This window comes from Rutidosis leptorrhynchoides, chromosome 7 (genome assembly GCF_046630445.1).
Source record: "Rutidosis leptorrhynchoides isolate AG116_Rl617_1_P2 chromosome 7, CSIRO_AGI_Rlap_v1, whole genome shotgun sequence".
NCBI lineage: Eukaryota > Viridiplantae > Streptophyta > Magnoliopsida > Asterales > Asteraceae > Rutidosis > Rutidosis leptorrhynchoides.
This window is the reverse complement of record NC_092339.1, coordinates 281782423-281798183: the sequence shown is the minus strand read 5'-3', so window position 1 is coordinate 281798183 and position 15761 is coordinate 281782423. Positions and strand designations below refer to the sequence as shown.

The 15761-nt window shown below is 32.8% G+C and overlaps 1 protein-coding gene across 1 annotated transcript; it reads right to left on the bottom strand.

Moving 5' to 3' along the window:
- Positions 1-3748: 3748 nt before the first annotated feature.
- LOC139858558 (uncharacterized) lies at positions 3749-4436 on the bottom strand. The gene has a single exon (XM_071847392.1). The coding sequence runs from the start codon at positions 4254-4256 to the stop codon at positions 3993-3995; it is 264 nt and encodes an 87-aa protein (XP_071703493.1). The 5' UTR covers positions 4257-4436; the 3' UTR covers positions 3749-3992.
- Between the last annotated feature and the right edge of the window lie 11325 nt (positions 4437-15761).

The window sequence follows — 15761 nt, the reverse complement described above, 5'->3', positions numbered from 1 at the left end:
ATGCATGGGACGTATGTTTATGAGAAATGGAAATATGAAATCTTGTGGTCTATTAAAATTATGAAATGATTATTTATGTTAAACTAATGAACTCACCAACCTTTTGGTTGACACTTTAAAGCATGTTTATTCTCAGGTATGCAATAAATCTTCTGCTGTGCATTTACTCATTTTAAGGACATTACTTGGAGTCATTCATGGCATATTTCAAAAGACGTTGCATTCGAGTCGTCGAGTTCATCAAGATTATTATTAAGTCAATTATAGTTGGATATATTATGAAATGGTATGCATGTCGTCAACTTTCGTTGTAAAGAAAGATTGTCTTTTAAAATCGAATGCAATGTTTGTAATATGTATCATATAGAGGTCAAGTACCTCGCGATGTAACCAACTGTTGTGAATCGTTTATAATTGATATGGACTTCGTCCGGATGGATTAGGACGGGTTATTTCAGTCTCCCCCCAAAACATGGCACGCATCGGCTAACTTTCATGCATAATTCCAGTGATCGTTTCCGATATATCACTATTGTACACGGTTTTAGTTTTCAATTGTTGTAAATATTTCCTGCTATAATTGTAAGCCTCCATATAATTAATCCAATAAAATACTCTGCTTTTCAAAGAAAATTAATAAAAAGCAAATCTTTTCAAGATATAGCTAATAACTAATGTGCGAAGATCCAATTTTGATTAAGGAAGCGGCTTTTGAACACTTCAAGAGTATTTTTGAGAAAAAAACGGTCCCTAGGCCTAGTCTCGTTGATTTAAATTACCCCTCTCTATCGGTAGAAGAGGCGGATAGTTTAGAGGCGGTTATTAGTGAAGGTGAAGTTGTTGAGGCAATTAATGATTGCGGTAGCTCAAAGGCACTGGGGCCGGATGGGTTCAATCTAAGATTTTTTAAAAAGTTTTGGGATTTCATTAAAGTGGATGTCATGAACGCCGTGAAGTGGTTTTGGGATAATGGAGAGTTCTCGAAAGGATGCAACGCCTCTTTCGTTACTTTAATCCCTAAAAAGAATGACCCCATTACTCTTAGTGATTATCGGCCCATAAGTCTCATCGGAAGCTTTTATAAAATCATTGCAAAAATTCTCTCAAATAGACTTAAAAAGGTGATTCCAAGGCTTGTCGGGTCGGAACAAAGTGCCTTTATAAGAGAAAGATACATTTTGGATGGTGTTCTTGTTGCAAATGAGTCCCTTGATTATATGAAGGCAAAAAAAAAGAGAGGTATCATTTTTAAGGCCGATTTTGAAAAGGCCTTTGATAGTCTAAATTGGGATTTTCTCTTGGAAGTGATGACAAGTATGGGGTTCGGGACTAAATGGAGAAAGTGGATTCTAGCATGTCTCAAATCGTCTAGCATTTCCATCCTTATCAATGGTTCGCCTACACGTGAATTTTCCATTGGGAGAGGAGTCCGTCAAGGTGATCCTCTATCCCCTTTTTTATTCATTTTAGCCGCGGAAGGACTTAACATTCTTACAAAGGCCGCGGTGGAAAAAGGTCTTTTCAAAGGTGTGAAAATTGGAAGGGAAAAGGTTTTAATCTCCCATTTGCAATATGCGGATGATACTATATTCATTGGAGAATGGTCTAGGGTGAATGCTCGGAATCTCATTAACATTCTAAAATGTTTTGAATTGGCGTCGGGTTTAAAAGTAAACTTTCATAAAAGTTTCCTTTATGGTGTGGGTGTTGATTCCATTGAAGTTGAAGTTTTAGCTAGGTGAATGGGTTGTCAAGCCGGGAAATTCCCCTTCATTTATCTCGGTTTACCAATTGGTACAAAAATGAAGGAATTAAATGATTGGGCCCCGGTGATCGATAAATTTAAGAAAAGGCTCTCGGATTGGAAAAGAAAAACGGTTTCTTATGGTGGAAGATTGGTTCTTTTAAAATCGGTTCTTAGTAGTCTCCCTTTGTATTATTTCTCGATCTACCGTGCTCCGCCTTGCGTGCTTAATTTACTTGAGAGTGTGAGACGGAAATTTTTTAGGGGCGGGGATTCTTCGGGTTCAAAAATCACATGGGTAAAATGGGACACTACTTTATTACCTTACGGGGAGGGGGTTTAAACATCGGGTCGTTAAAAGGCAAAAACCTTGCTCTTTTAGGCAAATGGTGGTGGAGGTTCAAAACCGAAACCGATTGTTTGTGGACCAATGTTATTCGTAGCATTTATGGAATTGACGGTGGCCTTAGACCGGAGGGAGAGCTTGCTCGCCTTTCGGCCTCGGGCATTTGGAACAACATTATATTTGCAGGGAACCAAATTGATAACTTGCAAATTTCTTTTTCAAATTCTTTCATGAAATCTTTAGGTGATGGAAGATCTACGTCGTTTTGGAATGATTTATGGTGCAGTTCGGACAATTTGAAGAATTTATTTCCTAGATTGTACATGCTCGATTCCAATAAAGATGTCTCGGTTAGAGGGCGTGTTGCAGTGTCAGATCAGGCTTCTGTTTCAACTCATCCAGCCGCTGAACAGACCACTAACACAGCTCCCGTTTTAGTTCATTCAGTCACTAATCAGGCTGCTAATACTGCTTCTGTTTCAGCTACTGTTTTGGCCTCGGCTATTGCTACAAGTTCTAATCCAGTAGCAGGGCTCGACGCATCAGCAGCAGCATGTTTTCGGTCAGATTCAGCAGATAACTCGATGCAGTTTTCGTGGGAATGGGTGCGTAATCCAACAGGTAAGACTGCAGCTGAGTTCGTGGAATTGGTGAACTTAATCAAATCGATCTCGTTGAATTTCAACAGTCCGGTAACATGGAAATGGGTTCTTGCGGGTAATGGTTGCTTTACTGTTAAAAGATTATCTCAAATTATTGATAGTCGGATGTTCGATATTTCAAACTCATCAACTCAAGTAACTTTGCGAAATAATCTTGTCCCCAACAAGCTTGAAATATTTGTATGGAGAGCCTTGAGGAAAAGAATTCCGGTGAGAATCGAGCTTGACAAACGGGGCATTGATCTTCATAGTGTGAGATGTCCGGTGTGTGATGACGGTCTTGAATCGGTGGAACACTGTTTGGTCGAATGCAATTTATCCTTTGATATATGGTCTCGGGTTTATAAGTGGTGGAATCTTGATATTTGCTCAAATCTTAGTTTCAATGATTTTCTTCGTGGGAAATCTTCTCAGAATGTATCTCCGCTTGGTTTCAAAATTTGGCAAGCGGTGGAATGGGTGTGCGTATACTATCTGTGGAAGATTCGTAATTCGGTGGTGTTTCAAAACAAAAGATGGAATGCTCCAGTTGCTCTAAACGAAATACAAGTGAAATCATATGAGTGGATCTCATGTCGGTTTAAAGAAAAAAAGATCGATTGGCAAAATTGGCTCGTTAATCCTTCTCCATATCTAGTTTGTTAGTCTTTTTGTCTTTGTAAGGGTTGCATTCTCAGCTCCCTTTTTTCTCGTGTTTTCGGCTAGGCCTTCTTTTAGTCCTAGCATGTTCTGTACTCTCGTTGTTTAGTTGGTTTTATATAATATTACTTGCTTTTCAAAAAAAAAAAAAGATATGGTTAGAATAAATTACAATTACATCCTGATTCTTTGAGGATATAGTTTTCCCAACCCATACGTTGTACAAACCATTTCAAATTACAAAATTATAAAATATTAATAGTGTAAACATTATTTGGATGTTGTTTCGAATAGGAGAGATCGGGGAGAAAATAAAATAAATCATCTATAAGTTTCAAGTAGTTGGCAAATTGGCACACTCAATCAAATAACTATATATATTTAAAAATTTTACACCAACATAATCAAACAACTATATGATTTGTTTGAAAGTATAATCATGAAGTAATGTTGAATGCAATTTGTTCTTGCAATCATTCATGCTCTCGTGTGAATTGTGATGCTCTGTTGTGAATTATGACTCCATCAAACCATTATCTATATCACAAAATATAGTATTCTTATCAAATTAACTATCCTCTGAAATGGATCTAGTGCGTCTTTAATTGGGACCCCAACAGCTCAAGTACATGACTTTTCTTAATGATTCCTCTGATTGCTTAGCCTTATCTTCCATGCGTCTGTTTGAAGCCATGGCTGCCTGAGAAGACAACTTATTTGACTGAGAAAGTGATCGGAGATTAGACTTGGCGTGGTGGTGGATGGTACGGATGGTGTAATTCCACCGTGCAAAGCCTTGATCTTTCAATGCTTCAACTAATCCAACTGTTCCGGCCACCATCCATGCTCTGCTTCTTGAACTCATATTTTTATTTTATCTTCAAATGAATTTTGTTTGATTTGTATGTTTGTTTTGTTGCAAGTGATTCTGATGAGCAATTGTAAAAAGCGTAGATTGTATTTATAGAGATAAGAACCACATAATGATTAGTGACACAAATGAGTGAAACAGCCCCATGTATTATGGAGAAGTAAAACCTGAGGCAAAAGCCAATGGTTTCATAACACTGAAATCTCTATTATACCCTTCCATTATCTTTGGGTAGGGGTGTTCATTAAACGGTTATACCCGAAAAACCGCCCGATCCGAATGCTTTTGGGTGAAATGGGTTTGGATAATTCGGATTTGGTTCGGATTTTTGGTGATACCCGATTTCTAAAATGGTTAATGGATTGGTTATGGATATAAAATTTAATCCACGGTTTTAACCCGAATACCCGACTAATTGGTTATCAGTTTCAAATTTTCATTTTATTTAATTTTTATATGATACGAATATACGATCCTATAACATATAAGGAAATCTTTTGATCAAATACATAATTTAGGAAAGCTATCAACTACATTAGTGTCTTTCTCGTCAGATCCAAAATTTGGGTGCTCATCAAATCGTAAATCAAGGATTCTTTCTCATCTTATTTCAATTGAATCACAATCAATATCAATTCCATAATTTTATCATTGATTTTCAGCTATAAAATATGGCTTCTACACTCGTTATTCACAACCCACCATCGACTGAACCAAAATCAAAAAATTCTTCTTTCGTTCTTTCAATCGAACCAAATCATCATCAATGGTATGTTTTCTATTCATGTTATGTTAATTCCACAATTTTATTATCACAAATTCATTTGATTATCTAATATTCATCTTTACTGATTAGGGTTCTTGACATGTTTATTTTCAAATGTTAGACTATTAGTTACGAATTGCATCTTTTTATATGTCTTAATGTCTTATTGTATTCTGCGAGTATATTAATATATGTATTAGTAGTTGGTTTGAAATATAGCAAACATATGTGAATTTTATCTTTTACATATTTGGTTATCGATTAGTTTAATCTTTGTTTATGCAAATTGAAGTCAGAGATACACTATGTCAGTTAGTTTATTGTATGTTTTTTCTTCTACAGATTAAATGTTACATGTATTGCTCTTTAGATTGATTTAAGTATTTAGTAACATTTTGATATCTTATTTTTGTTTCATGTATATAAATAACAAACACATTAACTTAGTGCGTATGGAAAGAATGTTTAGATTTAGTGGAAATTGTATATAATTCAACATGTAATGCTACTTTCCTCATGATATGTCGAGACTCGAGAGTTGTAATAGTATAGTTTAATTTCAATTATTTTGTTATATACAGTGTATCTTTTATAGTTGTATATAGATAATGTTCTTTGCTTTTCCAAAATGATCATAATTCGGAATATAAAAAAATTACAGTGAAGTAAATTCAGTCTATCAGTAATGTCATTTACCCAAATTTCGTATATTTATATACTTGATTTACGTTTTACAATATGTCAATGTGTATTTCTTCTTAGGAGAATATTCAAGAAGAAAATGTGTGAGCAACTAACGAGGTGGAAACTGAAAACAATGAGGGAGAGACACAAGTCAGGAGCAGGGTAACCCGCAAAAGATCATTGGTATGGCATCATTATGATTCATTTGTTAATGAGCAAGGGGAGCATAAAAGTAAATGTCGATACTGTGACAAAGAGTACTATTCAAACACGAAGTTACATGGCACGAGTACTTTGCGTTCCCATCTGAAAACTTGTAAAAAGTTTCCTGGTAAATGCCTTGATGGCCAAACACGCTTATCAATTCAAAGAGGAGATGGTGATGATAGTAGGATGGTTGCTTGGAGATTTGATCAACCCTCAATATGGTTTAACATAACTCTATCTTTTTATTGTTGTTACTAAATCCCATATCAAGTTTGGTCTGTATTTACCTTATTGCTTGTAGTAAATCTCATACTAATTTTTAACATAACTCTTTGTCATTTTAGAGCTTGGAAATGATGGAAACAATGCTATTTGAGATGGAGCACTAAGACTTGAGAAGGAGCTGCTGCTGATTTTTTTTCATTTGCTTCTATTTTAATATTTGAACTATGAGTTTTTATTGGTTTGATTTCTTTATGTTTAGAACTCAGTATGTTGGTTTGAATTTATGGCTTCATTTTAATCTTTTAATGGTTATTATCTAATCTATTTATCTCTGATAGTACCAACCAGTGAATGTATTTGTTGATTTGTTGGTGACTACTATGGTTGATTGTTAATTGTTGGTGACTACTATGTTAGTCCAATTAAAATCGTATACCACTATACCGTGTTTTAGATTCTTTATTTTTTTTCTATCAGTTACTAGGCACTAGTTTTTTAATTGGTTTAATTGGGGAACCGACCCAAATAAACCGATTGTGTATTGGATTGGATTGGTTTGGTTTTCACATATTTGGTTTAGTTATTGGTTTAAAAAAAAAAAATTGAAAAACCGATTCATCCAAACCGTATACACCAAATAAACCATAAACCGCCCGAACGAACACCCCTATCTTTGGGTACATGGATTTTAATATTGATTGGTGGCATATGGTTTTTTTTTTTTTGTCATTATTATATACATCAGGTCTTATCCATTGCCCGTACTATCATGCATTCATGTATAATTGTATGTATGTTACTTAGTACTCCGTAGTAAACTACTACACATATAACCGATCGAGTTCAACTATCTTTATATCTACTACGAATATAATTTTAGTTTTGTTTCATCAAAGAAGTAAAAATAAAACAAAAATAAATATTAGAATTAAAATTAAAATTAAAATAATGAGGAGTTGTTGATTATTGGGATTTACTTGAAAGTTGAAACAAAACAAAAGTTATATACTTACACTTAACAACGAGTTTGAAGAATGCGGAGTGCACGCCCTTAAGAACTGATCAAACACTGTCGCGAAAATAGCGGAGGTCAAGAGGCAGCGCCGCTGATTAGGGTCCCGAAAATTTTAGGTGACACATTATATATTGAAAAGTTGCATCCTAAGGAAAATTCTCGCGAAAAGATACATCGTTTGGATAAACGGTTTTTCCCGCCAAAACGAAAAGTTGCACCTTTTCGATACACCTTTTTGTGTTTAACCGAATTAAACAAGTTTTTCCTCCGGAAAATTGTTGGTTGCTTTCATTCCATTAACACACAAAAAATAACGAACACTCTGATATTTTGATTCGATTTCTTCGTGCCTGAAAAAGAATTGAAGTCTTGTCTTATCCCAGTTTAAATTTTGTGTATCCAAAAAGATTCCAGGATTATATCATTCTGATTACTTTCAAGTTGGTTTACCTTCTCACTTTGTGCATGCATCTGATGCTGATTTTGATGATGTTATTGTTAATCGCAAATTTAAAAAATATCACCAAATTAGCTTAATGTATGAAAAAGTTAATGCTAAAATGGGTAAATCAAATCCTGATTTCTTGAAAGAACTTGTTGAAACTGAAAAGAATATGCAACATGATAATTATGTGCCTAAGCGTAGACTGGTTTATATTCCTACACTCATGCTAGAGAAATACATTTCAATGCTTGAGAATGCAGTGTTTAACAAACCTAGTTCTAGCATTATTGCCATAGATGAGGTGTTTGATGAACCAACTTTTGATGTAAAACCAACGCTACCGGCCTTACCTGCATGTTCTGTTTCTGATGATTATATCTGATGATTGCAGCGGTGTATACGAAATACTATTATTTTTAATACGAAATATGGTACAATTTACACAAGTTTTATTTTAATTTATTAGATGGGATATACCTAAATCTTACTACAACACTTATAGGCAGTGTACCTAATCGTAGAGTAGTGTAGTTTTTAGTAAGTCCGGTTCGTTCCACAGTGAGCTAGTGATTACATACTATATTTTTATAAAACTATATTTATATAAAATACATATAATTATATATAGTAATATTATTATTATAAAAGGGGGGTTTTACCATTTAATGACCGGTTTGTCGATTTTATATTTTAAGCGTAAAGATAAATGACAATAATTAAAGTGCGTAAAATAAATGACAAAATTAAAATGACAATAAATAAAATGACAGTAAATAAAAGTACGATGAGATATAAAATAACACAATTATGCTTATTTAAAATTCCGTAACCATGATGTTTGAAGTTTTGATTTTAATTTATATATCTGGGTTAATTGTCCTTTGTCCTGGATTTATTTGATACCTATCTGGTTTTTGTCCATAATAGTCCATCGGTCATAATTATAAAATGCTCGTCAAATTAACCTTATTCCCGAAGTCAAATATTCCAACTAATTAGGGATTCAAACTGTAACAAGGTTTTAATACTTTGTTAATAATTACACCAGGTTATCGACTGTGTGTAATTCAAGGTTTTAATACTTTGTTAACAATTACACCAATTACCCTTGTATGTATGTGACGACCCGAAAATTTCCGACCAAATTTAAACTTAATCTTTATATGTTTCCGACACGATAAGCAAAGTCTGTAATATTGATTCTCAAAATTTTTGAACTAATGTTATATATTCAGTTAACCTTTGACTATTGACCGACGATTCACGAACATCTATTTGTATATATATATATATATATATATATATACAATAAGTTGGAATATTAAGTATTCATAAATAACTTGCAATGCGTATTTAAAAACTGATTTATGTATATTAAATAAAAATATATACAAATATATAATTTCAAGTTATTTAATAAACGATAGTAACATTCGTTTATTGATTTGATTGATATTTAGATAAGTTAACTAAAACGTTTAAGATGAACAAGTAAAACACTATTTGCTACAGTAAAAACGACTTTGCTACAGTAAAAACTATTTGCTACAGTAAAATGACTTTGTTACTGTAGTGGCCCGAACTTTTCCATGTTTATATATATTAAATGAAATTGATATTTACATGATTAAGTGTTTCCAACATGTTAAGCAATCAAACTTGTTAAGACTTGATTAATTGGAATAGGTTTCATATACACAATTGACCACCCAATTTGACCGGTGATTCACGAACGTTAAAACTTGTAAAAACTATATGATGACATATATATGGATATATATATATATATATAGTTAACATGATATTGTGATAAGTAAACATATCATTAAGTATATTAACAATGAACTACATATGTAAAAACAAGACTACTAACTTAATGATTTCGAAACGAGACATATATGTAACGATTATCGTTGTAACAACATTTAACTGTATATATATCATACTAAGATATATTAATATATCATAATATCATGATAATGTAATAATTTAACATCTCTTTAGATATAATAAACAATGGGTTAACAACATTTAACAAGATCGTTAACCTAAAGGTTTCAAAACAACATTTACATAACGACTAACGATGACTTAACGACTCAGTTAAAATGTATATACATGTAGTGTTTTAATATGTATTCATACACTTTTGAAAGACTTCAAGACACTTATCAAAATACTTCTACTTAACAAAAATGCTTACAATTACATCCTTGTTCAGTTTCATCAACAATTCTACTCGTATGCACCCGTATTCGTACTCGTACAATACACAGCTTTTAGATGTATGTACTATTGGTACATACACTCCAATGATCAGCTCTTAGCATCCCATGTGAGTCACCTAACACATGTGAGAACCATCATTTGGAAACTAGCATGAAATATCTCATAAAATTACAAAAATATGAGTAATCATTCATGACTTATTTACATGTAAACAAAATTACACATCCTTTATATCTAATCCATATACCAACGACCAAAAACACCTACAAACACTTTCATTCTTCAATTTTCTTCATCTAATTGATCTCTCTCAAGTTCTATCTTCAAGTTCTAAGTGTTCTTCATAAATTCTATAAGTTCTAGTTTCATAAAATCAAGAATACTTCCAAGTTTGCTAGCTTACTTTCAATCTTGTAAAGTGATCATTCAACCTCAAGAAATCTTTCTTATTTACAGTAAGATATCTTTCTAATACAAGGTAATACTCATATTCAAACTTTGATTCAATTTCTATAACTATAACAATCTTATTTCGAGTGGAAATCTTACTTGAACTTGTTTTCGTGTCATGATTCTGCTTCAAGAACTTTCAAGCCATCCAAGGATCCTTTGAATCTAGATCTATTTTTCTCATTTCCAGTAGGTTTATCCACAAAACCTGAGGTAGTAATGATGTTCATAACATCATTCGATTCATATATATAAAGCTACCTTATTCGAAGGTTTAAACTTGTAATCACTAGAACATAGTTTAGTTAATTCTAAACTTGTTCGCAAACAAAAGTTAATCCTTCTAATTTGACTTTTAAAATCAACTAAACACATGTTCTATATCTATATGATATACTAACTTATTGATTTAAAACCTGGAAACACGAAAAATACCGTAAAATCGGATTTACGCCGTCGTAGTTACACCGCGGGCTGTTTTGGGTTAGTTAATTAAAAACTATGATAAACTTTGATTTAAAAGTTATTCTTCTGGGAAAATGATTTTTCTTATGATCATGAAACTATATCCAAAAATCATGGTTAAACTCAAAGTGGAAGTATGTTTTTCAAAATGGTCATCAAGACGTCGTTCTTTCGACTGAAATGACTATCTCTTACAAAAATGACTTTGTGACGATTGCTCCAAATCCATATGGACGAACACGTCATTCATCGATTTCATTGTGAGGTATTTGACCTCTATATGATTCGTTTTGTAAACATTGCATTCTTTTAAAAAGGCACACCATAAATGAATATTTAAATCAAAGGTTTTCGACATCGAATGATTTCTACATATAGACAATCACCGTAAATAATAGTTTACAATAATACTTCCGTTGACAATGCAGTCAAAATAAGATACATGGTGATGATTTGGTGAATGCAACGTTTTCTTAAAAAATATGTCATGTAAGACTCCATGCACATAGCTTGTCTAACACATAAGCAAACAGCGGAAGACTTCTAGGAAACCTGAGAATAAACATGCTAACAAGTGTCAACACAAAGGTTGGTGAGTTCATAGTTTTATAGTTTCATATAATCTGTATATAAAGGTGGATCACAAGATTTCAGTTGTTTCGTCCAGAAACGTTTATCAAAATATTCTACAAGATTGAGCACCCTGGTAACTAAACTTTAACATTATAATAAGTACCCCTGTTTTAACATACATGCAACCAACATGTACAATACACGCAATAACGTGTACTAACCTCAAATAGCATACGTCTATTTTATAGTTCAGGCTAGGGTTTCTATACCTGGAACAGACGGGGATGTCAAGCCCTATGGATCCATATACAACTACTCACGCCCACCAGTTTTTATAACTGGCAGTTACTAGTTACCAAAGCTAAGGGATTTTCGGTTCAAACTCAGTGTAGAATTTAGTATGTACTTGTATCCATTGTGTTTAAAGTAAAGTGCATGTATTCTCAGCCCAAAAATATAGATTGCAAAAGCAATTAAAAAGGGAGCAAATGAAACTCACCTTAGCAGCACATAAAGTTGTTCACCGAAATGTGATCGAAACTCGGAATACTAAATAACCGTAGATCTCAACCTAGAGAGCATATGTTGGTCAATAAATGTCTATCAAGTCTGGTCATAGTGTATCACAATCCTAATGCTCGATATCGACATACAAAAGTTATCCAATGTTGTTTCAAAAAGTCAATTTTGACAATAGTTCAACAAACGAGACGTACCTTATATAAGGATTCATTTACTCGGCTGGTAATATTTAAAAATCCATTTTATCAATCTTGTAAACTAGTTGTTTAAATCTTAATTGCAAATTCATAAGCAATTCCAATTAACTTCAATTATAATTCAGTTGATCATATCTTTTAATCCGTTCATCGAAACTATTCGATGTCTAAATGAAAAGTCATTGATTTTTTGCCAGCTTTCCAAAAACATGTATATCATATACCTTTTACCAGTAATATATGTATTTAATTCGTGATTCATTATAAACTGTTTAGCGACAAAATTTAGCATACAAGCATGTATAAATATATATACTCGAGCACTGGACATGGATACACAATTAATATATAAAATATAAAATATGAGTGCTTACGTATCAGTATTGAGATTCAATATTGTCGGAAAGTACCTAGACGTAACGGAGATGATAAACACTAGGTTTGATTCACAAATATACCCCCGAACATTACTGATGTGGTAGCGAAGGGGTATAAAATAGTTATTAAATTTTAGCAGGAAATACTATTAAATACGATACAATTTTACACAAGATATTTATTTATTTATAGAATGGATATACTTAAACCTTGCTACAACACTTATAGGCAGTGTACCTAATCGTACAGTAGTGTAGTTTTTAGTAAGTCCGGTTTTTTTCCACAGGGAATCTTTTTTAAACAAAGCTCAACGCTATATTAGTTTACTTTTATAAAAATACAAATATATATATATATAAGTAATATTATTATTATAAAGGGGGGTTTTTACCGTTTGATGACCGGTTTGTCGATTTTAAAACTTTAGTCGCAGTTAAAACCAAATGTAAAATATTAAAAATGAATACAAGACTTAAATTAAAGCATAAATAACGATAATGAAATTGCGAATAATAAAAGTGCGATAAAATAAACTTGCGATAATTAAAAAGTACGATAATTAAAAGTGCAATTAAATATAATAACAATAAATAAAAATGCGATAATTAGAAGTGCAATTAAATATAAAATAAAGGAAATTAAATATGAAATAAAAGAATTATGCTTATTTAAACTTCAGTAATCATGATGTTTGACGTGTTGATTTTAGTTTTATGCCCATGGGTTAATTGTCCTTTGTCCTGGATTATTTAATATGTCCATACGGATTTGTCCATAATAGTCCATCAGTCATAAATATAAAGAGCGAAAGCCTTCGTCAAATTATTTTTATTCCCGAAGTCAAATATTCCAACTAATTGGGGATTCGAATTGTAACAAGGTTTTAATACTTTGTTTAATGAATACACCAGGTTATCGACTGCGTGTAAACCAAGGTTTTACTACTTTGTTAACAATTACACCAATTACCCTTGAATGTAATTCACCCCTGTTTCAACAAGTTTATTAACTATTAATCCAGTTCCGTATCCGGTAAAATGAATAATTATTGGTATTTATAGATATCCCGCCCACCGTACCCAGTCAAGCGTATGTGGTTATATATAAATACGTCGAATTATAAGTTTGTATATTAAATTAACAAGGTATTGTTTAATTAATATAAAACCCATTAATAGCCCATAGTCTAATTTCCACAAGTGTCGTTCTTTTGTCCAAACCCCAATTATGGTACAAAGCCCAATTACCCAATTTTAGTAATTAGCCCAACATCATGATTACTTCGGATTAAATAAGCATAATAATAACTTAGCTACGAGACATTAATATAAAAAGGTTGAACATAACTTACAATGATTAAAAATAGCGTAGCGTTACACGGACAGAATTTCGACTTACACCCTTACAACATTCGCTAACATACTCTTATTATTAGAATTATAATTAAAATTAAAATATAAATTATATATATATATATTTTACGTATGAGGAGAAGAAGAAAAAAGATGATGATTTGCGATCAGAATTCGGTTGCTTTTATAGGGATTTTCGACTTTAGGGGCTCCGCGACTCGCGGCATTTTTGCCTTCAAACTCCGCGAGTCGCGGAGTTTGAAATTACAGCTCATATCAGTTTGGAGTCTTTCTTGCCGACGGTTTTTATTATTTATTATAATATATAAATAATTATAAGAATTATTTAAATATTATATTATATTTATGTGCATAGTTGACTTGTAATTTTTAGTTCGTTGCGTCGAGCGTTGAGAGTTGACTCTGGTCCCGGTTCCGGATTTTCGAACGTCCTTGCGTACAATTTAATATCTTGTACTTTGCGTTTTGAATCTTGTACTCTTGTAATTTCGAGACGTTTCTTATCAATAATTGGAACCTCTTTGATTATCTTTTGTACTTTTGAGCTTTTTGGTCGTTTGCGTCTTCAATTCGTCGAATCTGTCTTTTGTCTTCACCTTTTATTATTTAAACGAATATCACTTGTAAATAGAACAATTGCAACTAAAAGCTTGTCTTTCTTGAAGAATAATGCTATGAAATATATGTTCGTTTTTAGCATTATCAAATATTCCCACACTTGAGCGTTGCTTGTCCTCAAGCAATATCGTCTTGAAATACTAGAATCACTTCTTTATTCTTCACACTTTGTACATCAGTGATTTTTATACGGTGGTATAAACAATGGTAGTAACGATATGGTTTACAGTCCCACATGACTATAAAAATTTAGATCCATTAAGGAAATTGGATCTTTATGAAAACATTTGATCTTTTGAAAATTAAATCTAGTTTTTACCCTAGATAAGTTTTCCGGGATAACCCTTTACCGGTGTTTGCAAAATATTTTTGTGGGTTTGGTGGGTTTCAGATTTGAAAATTTTAGCTCAAAACTTATGGTTTTGTGTCACCCACTTGCTAACCTTGTATTTGGAAAGCAACACGTCCAGTTCACTTGTCCCGTATATTACCTTTCGGTAAACTACCGTCCGGTTGTAAAGGAAAGCGTTGAACAAGCAACTGTTAAGGCAATGTCCCCTGACATGCTTTTAATTATGGTCTATAACGTGTCGGACGCAATTACTATCCTTGGTAGGAGCAATAGTAAAGCTCACCCTTATAATTTTTCGGTATGGCACAAGGTCCTGTCTTTGACCACTATGCAACCACCGTTCTTACGGTTGACACCCGATTTAGTTCAGGTGACCTAATGAATTCCAGGTGAATTCCTAGGATTTTACGTTCAATGGTAATGAACGCATTGAAAATAGGGTTTTCAGAAAACAAATCGGTTTGTAATTTTGATCAAAATATTTTCTCGTTCAAGCTCGAGTTTAGATATCATTGAATTCCATGAGTTTGAATTCTCAATCTTTAAGGTCAATCTCTAGGATTGAGTAATATCAGTCTTAAAAGCTGATTTTTAATCTTTAAGGAGATTATCCTTTCTGGGGATTTTGATTCATTAGTCTTATCCAGCTAATTTGCATGGTGCCCCCCCCCATTGTACAAGATAAATCCTTCTCATGGTTAGGATAAATCTGACCACTTGGTGACCCTGTTTAATGCTGAGGTCCGTGGATTTCCTGCTGATTTTAGTGATGACTTTTCTAGATTTTTCGTCAACCTACAGCTGGTCTGGACGACAACTTCATGACCTAAATCAAGAAGCGCGTGTCTTTTTCGGAAGACTTTACTTCCTTTTAATGATGGAATTGATTCATCGTGTAGATCCATCTCTTCTTTTCTTTTATCGGGTAAAACAGTTTAGTTTAGTCCAAAGCAAAAGTATTTTCAGTTATTTGTTACAGATATATGTGACATATGTTTAA

What these genes read in the sequence shown, in the direction of transcription:
- LOC139858558 (XM_071847392.1), bottom strand. Translation starts at nt 4,256, where the DNA reads ATGAGTTCAAGAAGCAGAGCATGGATGGTGGCCGGAACAGTTGGATTA.